Source organism: Onychostoma macrolepis, chromosome 02, assembly GCF_012432095.1.
Source record: "Onychostoma macrolepis isolate SWU-2019 chromosome 02, ASM1243209v1, whole genome shotgun sequence".
Lineage (NCBI taxonomy): Eukaryota > Metazoa > Chordata > Actinopteri > Cypriniformes > Cyprinidae > Onychostoma > Onychostoma macrolepis.
The window spans coordinates 35,769,460-35,782,028 of record NC_081156.1 but is presented as its reverse complement, the minus strand read 5'-3'; the positions used below and the strand labels follow the sequence as shown (position 1 = coordinate 35,782,028).

Genomic DNA, 12,569 nt, shown 5'->3' with positions numbered 1-12,569 from the left:
CTCAAACACTGTACACACAGCATGTGATATTGTTTTATGGTATCAGAGCATTTTAATGAGATGTTGCGGTCCTACTCGCCCCACTCAGAGCGGGATTCAAACCGCGGTCTCCGGCGTGGGAGGCAGGCGCTCTAACAAGGAGGCTAAAGGCAGGTTTTACCTGCACAGCACTTACCCACTGGCCTCTGCTACACAGAATTAGTCCTAAAAAAGATACCAGTATCAGTATTGGTTAGGGTGTGTAACGGTACACATATCCATACAAAAAATGTACAGTACGGGTCTTTGGGTTCAGTATGCATGTGTACAGAACAAATACAGCATTGTTTTAAACACTGCTTGTGTGGAACTTAATTTGGAACTTTCAGTTTTATATATAGTTACTTAGTTACATTTTATTAGGAAATTCAAACAATAAATGGTGTTTTGATTTGTTGTGAGAGAGCGGAGGACGAGTGAACACGATCATCTCTTCCTCTTTACTACTAATTATAACACAAAATAAACATGAATGAACCTCTCGAAATCTCTCACTGCTTCATGAAATCACTCAATCAGATTTCAGTGAAACTGTCTTAATTATTTAAAGGGTTAGTTCACCCTCCATAGATAGCAATGCAACTGTAATGTTCCCAGGTCCAGAAACACAGTAACAACATCGGTAAAATAGTCCATGTGACATCAACCGTAATTTTACGAAGCCACGAGAAAACTTTTTGTGCGCAAAGAAAACAATAACAACAAATTATTCAACAATTCTTCTCCCCGAGTCTTCCGCCATTTTAGAGAGTACCCCAGAACGTAATCAACATAATCAGCATTGTTTACATTCAGCATGCGTGCGATTACGTTGATTACGGTCTGGGGTACTCTTCAAAATGGCAGAAGACTGTAACTCTGTAAATGGAGAAGAATTGTTGAGTGAATTATGTCCCCACAAGGATAGTAAAACCTAAATGTTTGACATTGTGGGGACATGACTGTGGGCCCCACAAAGAAAAAAAAAAAGAAAAAAAATAGTCAATGATGTTTATCTGAAAGTGTAACAAAGCAAACAGGTTTTCTGTAAGGGGTAGGTTTAGGGTTAGGGGATAGAAAATATCGTTTGGTCAGTATAAAAGTAATAGAAGTCTACGGAAAGTCATTTAGTGTGTGTGTGTGAGTGAGTGAGTGAGTGTGTGTGTGTGTGTATGTGTGTGTGTGAGTGTGTGTATTTCCACATCTGAACCCGTAATGTTCCTCCTGCTGCTGTTACTGTGGAAACGCAGAATCTTCAACCACTTATTATTCTGCATTAATTCAGCTTTATTTCTGAGAGAAGAACAGAAGTGTGTGTGTGTGTGTTTGACGGGCCGTCGCTCTGTCAGCGCTGATGTGTGGGATGAGCGGGGCCGCCTCGCTCAGCCCCGGGGCCAAACGCAGATCGCCGATGGCAACGGAGGATCCACGCGTGAAAGATGGCCGGCGTGGAGCGCGACAGACGCTTCATCTGAGATGTGCTTTGATCTGACGAGCCACACGTAATCAGAAACGCCGATGCTCATTACATCACCATTAAACTAAATCACTTCAGAGAACCAGCGGACAAATACAGCACAGAAATAAACTCTGACAGTCATGAAAAATCAAACCTTTCTCAACAACCAGCCGTCATCTGGAGTTCAAAATAGACATTATATGATCATTTATAATTTTAAATCACTGACTTTGAAAATTACTACTCTGAAATGACTACTAACTTGATAACTAAAACTATTAAAGACATTTCTGTTAAATTAAAGCAGAAATACAATAAATTAAAATATGAATATTAGAAGAAGAAGAAAAAAATTTACAACATCCATTACTTGAAATAAAACAAATAATAATCAAAATATCTATCTATATATCGATATAGATAAATCATTTTGGTTATTATTTGTTTTATTTCAAGTAATGGATGTTTATTTCAAATTTTTATTTAGTTTAGGTTTTTCTTCTAATATTCATATTTGAATTTATTGTATTTCTGCTTTAATTTAACAGAAATGTCTTTAATAGCTTTAGTTATCAAGTTAGTAGTAATTTCAGAGTAGTAATTTTCAAAGTCAGTAATTTCAAATCATAAATGATCATATAATGTCTATTTTGAACTCCAGATGACGGCTGGTTGTTGAGAAAGGTTTGATTTTTCATGACTGTCAGACTTTATTTGTCCACTGGTTCTCTGAAGTGATTTAGTATATTTATATACACATTTTAATTTGCTTTAATTTTAATATAAATTCAACTGATGTACTAAAATAACTAAAATAAAAAAATAATCAAAACTAAAACTTTTCAAAATGACAAACACACAATTAAAACTAACTAACATTAAAAATGGAAAATATAAAAACTGATTCAACATTTTAATAAAAATATTATATTTTAATAAAAATAATATTAATAGTTCAGTTCTCAGTTTATTTATAAAGCACAATTAAAACAACTACAGTTGACTAATGTGCTGTATAATGTTCTAAAAAGACATTAAAAAACATGTATACAAACCAAGCAAACAACAAGAGACAACAAACAATATCACAAGTCATAGGCTATAGTGGAGAGATAAGTTTTTAACTTTGACTTAAAAATATGTAATGTTGGTGCAGTTCTAATATGGATCGGTAACGTGTTCCAAAATTTAGGTGCGGCTACGGCAAAAGCTCGATCACCCAGTTAACAAACTCTGGTTGGCAGACCTAAGAGTTCTTACCAGATGATGTTCACACAACAAGTCAGAAAGGTAGGAGGGAGCGAGGCCATTTAAACATTTAAAAACAAGCAGAAGCACTTTAAAATCAATTCTAAAACAAACTGGGAGCCAATATGTTCATATTTGCGAACACCAGTTAAAAAATGCGCAGCCGCGTTTTGGACCATCTGTTGTCCAATCACATGCTTACACTCGAGTCTGATCACACAGCTGAATCTCATTTCACCCCTTACATAAACCATGGACTTCCTCTTGCCCTTTGCCGAGTACTGTATGCATTTATCGCTGCCCTAGCTTTAGCTACTCTACAGAGCCCCTGTTAGTTTTCCTAGTCTTGCCTTGCCTTGCCTGTTTCGGATTGTGTTTTCCCCTGCCTGGATTATTGCTTCGTACCTGGATTATCTCTCTGCCTTGCTCTATTGGATACTGTTCGCCGATCGTCTATCCACGCTTGTCCTTGTTTACTCTTTGTCTTGCCCGTGTTATACCTGTTTGCCACTGTTCGACCCTGCCTGTTATGACCACGTCTCTTCTCAATAAAAGCTTGCATATGGATCCGCACGTCTCACGTCTCATCGGCTCCGCAACATCTGTAATCTGGATATTGATTAATTGTTTATTCCCAGATACAGGAGATTACAATAATCAATTCTAGAAGAAATAAAAGCATGAATTGCAGTTTCAAAGTGCTTAAAAGAAAGGAAAGTCTTCACTTTAGCCAGCACTCTTAGTTGATAACCTGATTTGACAACTAAATTTATTTGCCGAAATAAATTTATCAAATTTAAGTGCATTATCGAAAAAAGACGCCCAACTTTTTTTTACACATGATTAACTGAAGAAAATAAAACACCAGAATTTAAATGAGAAATGGTTGGAACTTCAGAAGAGCCAAACACAATGATCTCTGTTTTACTTTCATTTAGATTAAAACAATTCAATGACATCGAGGCTTTGACATCGGAAAGACAGGCACAGAGGGAGACTAAGCCATTTTTGTGCTTTAGAGGCAAATCAAGTTTGGTATCGTCGGCATAGCAATGATAGTGCAAGTCATGCTTTTCAAAAATAGAGGCTAAAGACAATAAAGGGGCCAAAATAGAGCCTTGGGGGACCCCACAAGTCAAGGGGACCGCCCCTGAATAACATTGCCCCATATTAATTGAAAAGCTTCTCTTTTAAAATACGACTGAAACCAACTTAATGCCGTTCCTCTGATGCCCACAACTTGCTCTAGCCAAGTAAGTGGGACCTCATGGTCAACTGTATCAAATGCCACACTTAAATCTAATAATACCAGTACAACAGAGTCACCTGAGTCAGTGGCCATTAAAACATCGTTTTATTAATAATAAAAATGGCAAAAGCACAAAATGAAGAAAAAAAACCTGCATTTAAAATGATAAAAATGGAAATATAAAACAAGTAAAGCTAAGAATATTAATAAAAACTATAACAGTATATTATTATTAAAATAACAAACACGGAAAAGTGATGATGCAACAGTGACTCTGGTACGTCACGTAAAGTTTTGGGTGCTAAAGGCAGATCTGGCTGTTTAATGAGCTTGTTTACACACCATCTGTAAGAGAAATAGGCAGCTAATGTGTAATTAAGCAGCTCTGACAAGTTGTCCTCATTGATCACATCAGCCCGTTTCACACAGGAAGTTCTTTGAGTCTCACAAAAAACTCCAGAAAACCGATGTAGGCTGCAGCGACTCCACACAATCACTCCCAGAGCGCCAGAAACAAATTAATTAAAAGCTCTAACGACAGCGCGACCTGACAGCGGCAGACCAGAGGAAACCAGGAGCACACTTTAAGATTAACACAAGGTAAAATGGGGACACTTAATTTCTAGTGATTATCGCCGATTTGATTGCACAGATACTATTTAAACTAAACTGAGCTAGACAATGACATCTCTGAATTCAATAATGAAATGCCTTTAACTGAAAATTGAGTGTTTAATCTTAACATTATACATTACTGACACTCTATCCTCCAATTTGATACTGTTAAGTGCTTTGACACAATCTGTATTGTAAAAGCGCTATATAAATAAAGGTGACTTGACTTGACTTAAAATACATACTTCTGAAACATTTATTATTCTTAGCTCATTTCAACATATATGATCACATTATTAAAAAATAAAGTTATTATTATCATTCTTTTTATTATTATTATTAATAATAATAATAGTAATATTTAATGGACCACAACTAACTTGAACGAAAAAATACTTCTAAAACATTTAGTAATCTTAGTTCATTTCAACATATACTATTACATTATTAACATTAAAAGTTATTATTATTATTATTATTATTAATTATGATAATAATACTATTGAATGGACCTCAGCTAACATGAACTAAAAATACTTCTAAAATATTTATTAATCTTAGTTCATTTCAACATATATATATATGATAACATTATGAACATTAAAAGATAATACTACTACTACTACTACTACTACTAATAATGATATTATTATTATCATTATTATTATTTAATGGACCTCAGCTGACACGAGTTAACACTACTTCTTAAACATTTATTAATCTTAGCTGATTTTAACATTTACGAATACGTTATTAAAATCTAAACTTAATATTTATTAATATCATTTAATGTACCTCAGCTCACATTTAATGGAGCTCAGCTAACATGAACCAATAATTAAAAATAATTCTAAAACATTTATTAATCTTAGTTAATATTAATTTTTAACATTTACAAATACATTATTACAATCAAAAGTCAATATTAATATCAATATTATTAATATTACTTTTTAATGTAGCTTAGCTAACATCAATTAAGAATACAAAAAACAACAACAACAACCCTAAGACATGTATTAATCTTAGTTAATGTCAATATTGACATTTACTAACACCTGCTAATATTATATGATGGATCTGAATTGACATGAACAAATTAATAAATAACAAATTTTATGTTTTAATTTTTATAAAAACTTCAACTTTATACTTAGTTTATTAACATTTAATATTTTTAACTTAATTTAGTTGCCAAAGAAACAATTATTTCATGTAGTTTACCGTGTTAAAAACTGAAATAAATTAATATAGACATATCAAAAATGGAAAATATAAATCTGATTCAAAATTTGACAAAAACTGAAACTGAAATAGTGAGTTGATCTGTTGTCTACTAACTAGGCTAAAATGAAACCTTTTAAGTGAGTGATCTGAGATCTGATATGTCGTCTGTAAGAACTGAACTAAAGGGGTCATATGACGTTGCTAAAAATAACATTATTTTGTGTATTTGGTGTAATGCAATGTGTTTATGTGGTTTAAGGTTAAAAAAACACATTATTTGTCTTCATAGGCTGTGTCTCTAATATGTGTATTTTGTCTCACTGCACTGGCAATTTTTCTTTTTCCACTTATTTGTACTTTTTTTTTTTTTGCAGAGTAATATGCTCATTGTTAGATATGAAATAATGAATTAATACAAGGCAAAATAATTATGCTTTCTGGAACAGTGTCTGTGACGATTTAACATGCTGCCTATGTAGTCGACTCACTAGGGTTTGGAGCGGAGCCAGATCCACACCGATGTGCGCTTTAATATGAAATCTCTGTATGAGACGACGCTGCGCTCAGAATACAGACGTGGAGGGATGAAATCAAGAATGATATATAAGTATGAAGAAATCAATAATGTATACAGTATATTTACACATTAAGGTTTTTTAATGTTTCTGAAAGAAGTCTCCTTCTGCTCACCAAAGCTGCATTTATTTGATCAAAAAATACAGTAAAAATTGTGAAACATTATTACAGTTTAAAACAGCTGTTTTCTGTGTGAATATCTGTTAAACTGTAATTTATTTCTGTGATCAAATCTGAATTTTCAGCATCATTACTCCAGTCTTCAGTGAAACATGATCCTTCAGAAATCATTCTAAATATGCGCGTGTGTGTGTGTGTGTGTGTGTGTGTGTGCGTTTTTGTGAAAAGTCAGGACATAGATGTGTATAATGACGAGGGTATGGCAGGTATTACAAGGTGAAGGTGGCATCTCAGGACATTGACCCATGTCCCCACTTTTCAAAACGCTTATAAATCACTCAGAATGAGGTTTTTTTGGGGAAAGTTGAAATGCACAGTCTCCTGTAAGGGGTAGGTTTAGGTGTAGGGCAATAGCACATACAGTAAGTACAGTATAAAAACCATTACGCCTATGGAGAGTCCCCACTTTTCACAAAAACGAACATGTGTGTGCGTGTGCGTGTGTGTTAGTTAATGTGTGTGTGTGCGTTAGTTAATATGTGTATGTATGTGTGTGTGTGTGCGTGTGTGTGAGACGGCTGTAGGGTGTTGTACGGTGTAACTGATAAGGCTGGATGTTTCTCTCAGCTGTTGTAAACAGGCGTTTAGTGTTGGAATCTTGAGGCGTTTCAATCAGCGCGTGACTGCGAGACGGATCAGTAATCTCCTCAAAGCCAGCACCACACGCTTCCCCTCCGGACACGAGCGTTCCCACCACACACACACACACGCGTGTGTGGCGTCACAGAGATTACATGTCACAGCCAATTAGAGTTTAAGCAAATATGTGTGTGTGTGGGAGGATTTATGTTTCTGATTGCTAATTTCGCAAAAAACATATTCCATCAACTGTGATATTGTGTAACTCTCTGTGGCGTCTCTCATCAGGACTGTGTTTCATGTCTTTGGTTGTGTTTGTCTCAGAGCTCTGCTGTGATTTGATGTGTTTCTTCAGGCTGGTATCAATGGCAAACATCTGCTCTGGTGTCTCCTGCAGCTAATCACAGGCTTTGATTACTCGCCCGCAAACAAAGAGCAACATTAGGAGCATTTTCTATCTGTGATCCTCAAAGAAACGCGGTGTTTGTCTTCTGCTGGTGATAATGCTCAAAATCCATGAATTAATCTGTGACGTGAAGAATGAGGATTATTAAAACGAGTTTTTCCACTAGAGACATAAAAACACACTTCAGCGATTTGAAATTGTTTCTGAATTTTCCAAATTAATTTTATAACAGTATTAATCCCCGTTTTGTGTTCACATTGTTATTAGGATCAAGTCTGATCTCAGATGCTCTTGGTTCAGAGTGACCCTTTGCAGCGCTCTTAGTTTAGTCAAAATTAAAGATCGTCCCAGGACCCAAACATCCTGAAATCACATCAGTGTTCACTTTAAAGGGACAGTGAACTGACTTTACATTTAGATCTATTCAGCTCCATCAAACACACAAAGATGACGGATGAGAGGACATTTATATGACATGAGACAAACTATAAACAACACACACACACACACACACACACACAAATCCATTTGCCTCCAAGACGTTTAGATTCCAGTTTACCTGACAACATTTCTGTTTTCCCAAAACAACAATTTTCAATTGGATTAATACAATCTCAAGTATAGATTGATTTTGCACAAGACCAAATGCGACATGAAGACAACACTTAATATGATGTTTAAATAAAAACAAAATGTGAATTTTTAATATTTACATGGGTAAATATTAAACAAGGATGTTAGGCTAAAGTTTATGTGTGTGTGTGTGTGTATATATATATATAAATAATACAACTTGTATTAACATTTTATGTAGTGTATACACACACACACATACATACTTTTATTCATATAAATGTATTAAAAATTCATTCAGTTTTTATTTAAACATCATATTAATATTTATCCAGTAAACATTTCAAATAAATGTATTTAATTTTGCATGGCATATGTACATATACACCACACACCCACCATATAAATTTAAATAAAATTAAATCAAACCTAAAATCCTTGCTAATTAGCAATGTTTTAATCAAATACATGTTACAAATGATCTATTCATCTATAAACTGCAGTTTTGAAAAAAAGAATAAAACAAACATCTGACTTTTTCTATTACACCTGATGTCATGTGACACTGTGTTTGACCTCTGACCCTGGAACCTAAAAGACACATTATACTGTGACTAAAGCACTAATAAGACCTGCTTTTATTGCATCAGTGTATGTGTGTGTGTGTGTACTTGTTTTTCTATTCAGGTGGGGACTTAAACCTGAATACACACAGACTCATGGGGACTCGTGTCACGGGTAAACAATCTAATAAATCACACAGAATGAAGTTTTTTGAAAATCTAAAAATGCCTGTAGTCTCCTGTAAGGGGTAGGTTTAGGTGTAGGGTTGGTGTAGGACAATAGAATATACAGTCTGTACAGTAGAAGAAGCATTACGCCTATGGAGAGTCCCCACAAGGATAGCAAACCAGACGTGTGTGTATGTGTGTGTGTGTGTGTGTGTGTGTGTGTGTGTGTGTGTGTGTGTGTGAGAGAGAGATAAAGACCAGCGACTCGTCTCGGTAAAACACAGAAACACAATCACTGACAGAGAGATTAGACGCGGATCACAATAATCAAATCTTGCTTCTTCTATTTTCATATCTTGTTTGGGAATGTTGACGAGGTAAAAACATGATTTGATCAGATCAGATCAGATTAAATGATGGAACTGGCGGTGTAATCCAGCAGAGATTACTGCGGTAAACATGACTGTAATTTACTGCGGTTATTTGCGCGGCGTACAGTCAAGCGTCAGTCCCGGGATATCCAATATTAAAGCAGCGCTTTATAATATAATATTCTTATGCTGAAGATGTTACAGTTTTATCCGCTTCTTATTAAACACGCTGAACATGCAGCAGTAAATAATGATGTTTGTCTGTGATTGTGAGACACACAGAGACACAAACCTTCACAAACACAGACAAAAACAAAAGATTGGACCCTAAAAAACATGTCCAGCTCACATTCCATCACATAAAAAACTCATTTATATAAAGGTTTCATTGGTTAACATTAAATAACATGAATTAAGAATGAACAATACTTAGCATGTATTAATCTTAGTTATATCAAAATTTAGCACTACATCTGTAAAATCAAAAATTACTTTTTTAACATTAGTCAATACACTGTGAACATGAACATTTTTATTAACTAACATAAAATGCTGTTAAAGTTGATGTTATTATCTAATGTTAGAAAAGAGACCTTGTTGTAAAGTGTTACAAAATAATTAAGGCTTTAAAGAGATTCAAAGTGAACAAAGGAACTGTAAAATAACTAGAATTGACTGTAAACTGGAAAGTAAACTCAAAAATATTTCCAAATATTTTACTTTTAAAATATGTACAAATTCACTAATGTCTAAAATGCCAAAAACGACTCTATTAATGTTTCTTCTTTAGTCACATTCAGTAATGAATTACATGAAGATGTAAATGATAGGATATATATTCAAAAAAGCAAAATAAAATGAAATAAAATAAAATAGTGCTGTCAAACGATTAATTGTGATGATTAATTGTAAGTTTTTGTTTACATAATATATGTGTATACGGTGTATATTTATTATGTATAAATAAATACAAACAAACACATGCATGTATATATTTAAGAAGAATATGTTATGTTTATATTAAATATATTTCTATATAATATAAAATATAAGAATATGAATATAAAATGTATAAACGTACATATTTTCAAAATATATACTGTATGTGTGTTTATATATATACATAATAAATATACACAGTAAATATACATATATAATGTAAACAAAAACTTTTATTTTGGATGCAATTAATCGCAATTAATCGTTTGACAGCACTACAAAACAAAACAAAACAAAACAAAACAAAACAAAACAAAACAAAACAAAACAAAACAAAACAAAACAAAACAAAACAAAACAAAACAAAACAAAACAAAACAAAACAAAACAAAACAAAACAAAACAAAACAAAACAAAACAAAACAAAACAAAACAACAGTAGTTTACATCACTGGATATTTCTCTCAGTCACATTTCTATTATGAAACAGTTGTCAAAAATTAAATGTTTAGCTACTCACATCTCATTCTGACGTCTTTCATTGTTAACACTGGATTTTATTTGCCATGTCAATCATTTTGAAGTCTGACATTAACAGACAGAATTTCACTTTTTAATTGCTTGTCATCCATATAACAAAAAGAGTGGTGCATAATGGAGTGCTGCAGATATTTCCAAATTTATACATCAAATATTAGGGACACCTGTGGTTACGTTAAATGTCATAAAAAAGTACATACATTTTCATTTACTGAATGAAAAATATATAGTATCGTATTTTGATTTGGGCTGAAATATGAGCCGGACACGTTCTCCACGGGATGACCTGAGTGATGTGTGGCGTTTATTAATGAGAGCTGGCGATTGTGTTCACAGACTCGGTTGCGAGCGCAGGGACAGTCAGGGGCCGCGGTGACACAGTCAGAAACACATGAAAGCGGTTCAGGGACGAGGCTCTGAAGACTCACACACACTTTGTTCTCCGCTTCAAAGAACGATGCTCACTCGGAGGCATCCACAAACAATACAGGAGCAAAAAAATGATAAAAACTGCCAGCTGAAACAGACGGCCAGAGAAACTAAATGGAGTTTAGTTAAAACTAAACTAATCGTACCTGACTGGAGCGCCTCGGCTCTGAGCCGGTTTAAGCACCACCGTCACCGTGCTGTCCGTCTGGTTCAGAGGAGTCTCCTGATCGTACGCGGCATCGACGGAGCTGCAAAGTAAGTAAGTAAAATGTTATTTATATACCACCTTTAAAGCTACAACGCACAAAGTGCTTTACACTGTATAAAAACACAGTCATTGAAAATACATTCATGAAGAGCTATACACTCAGTGTCGGGGAAAGTTACTTTTAAAAGTAATGCATTACAATATTGTGTTACTCCCTAAAAAAGTAACTAATTACATTAAATTTGAGTTGCTTTTTAAATTTGGGCAGGGCTTGCTTGTTTGTTTTTAATATAAAACAAATATTTTACAAATGTACCGGTAAAAGCCAGTGTACACAAAAAATAGTGAGAGGTTCCTTAGTTTTTGCTGGGCTTAAGTGTTCTAGGTGCTTACTAAGACATTGCTAGGTGGTTGCTAAGGCAGTTAGGTTGTTCCTAGGGCGTTCTGTGTGGCTACTAGGAGGTTGCCAGGTGGTTGCTAGGGTATTTTATGTGATCACTAAGACATTCCTAAGTATTTGCTGGGCTATAGTGTTCTGGGTGGTAACTAAGGGGTTGCTAGGGCTATTAGGTTGTTCCTAGGGCATTCTGGGCAGTTACTAGGAGGTTTCCAGGTGGTTGCTAGGGTATTTTATGTGATCACTAAGACATTCCTAAGTATTTGCTGGGCTATAGTGTTCTGGGTGGTAACTAAGGGGTTGCTAGGGCTATTAGGTTGTTCCTAGGGCATTCTGGGCAGTTACTAGGAGGTTGTCAGGTGGTTGCTAGGGTATTTTATGTGATCACTAAGACATTCCTAAGTATTTGCTGGGCTATAGTGTTCTGGGTGGTAACTAAGGTGTTGCTAGGGCTATTAGGTTGTTCCTAGGGTGTTCTGGGCAGTTACTAGGAGGTTGCCAGGTGGTTGCCAGGGCCATCTGCATGTCCATTGAGTTACTGCATAATCTTCTATGCTGTTCCAGATTAAAGCATCTGCTGCAGACACACACCTGAGATCTTGGTGGTGGCCTGGGTGATGGCGGGGGGTCCGAAGCCCTTGGCGGTGCTGGCTCTGATGGTGAAGGAGTACGTGGAGCCGGGGTAGAGACCCAGAAACACGTGGCTGGTTTCATTCCCCAGTTTAACCACTTTCCCGCTCTGGTTAGAGAGATCCAGCACCGGGTCGAAGGAGCTGACGGCTTTATACGAGATCTGGGGGAATGAGAACAACACAAACATCAGC

At 35.2% G+C, this 12,569-nt stretch overlaps 1 protein-coding gene across 1 annotated transcript in view; it reads right to left on the bottom strand.

Annotated features, from left to right (window-relative positions):
- The window catches only part of LOC131525926 (receptor-type tyrosine-protein phosphatase mu-like), a 256,453-nt gene that overhangs the window by 99,011 nt on the left and 144,873 nt on the right, over positions 1-12,569 (bottom strand). Inside the window, 3 exon segments of the mRNA XM_058753934.1 lie at positions 11,287-11,374; positions 11,377-11,388; positions 12,337-12,538. Of these exon segments, the coding sequence (XP_058609917.1) occupies positions 11,287-11,374; positions 11,377-11,388; positions 12,337-12,538 (302 nt within the window).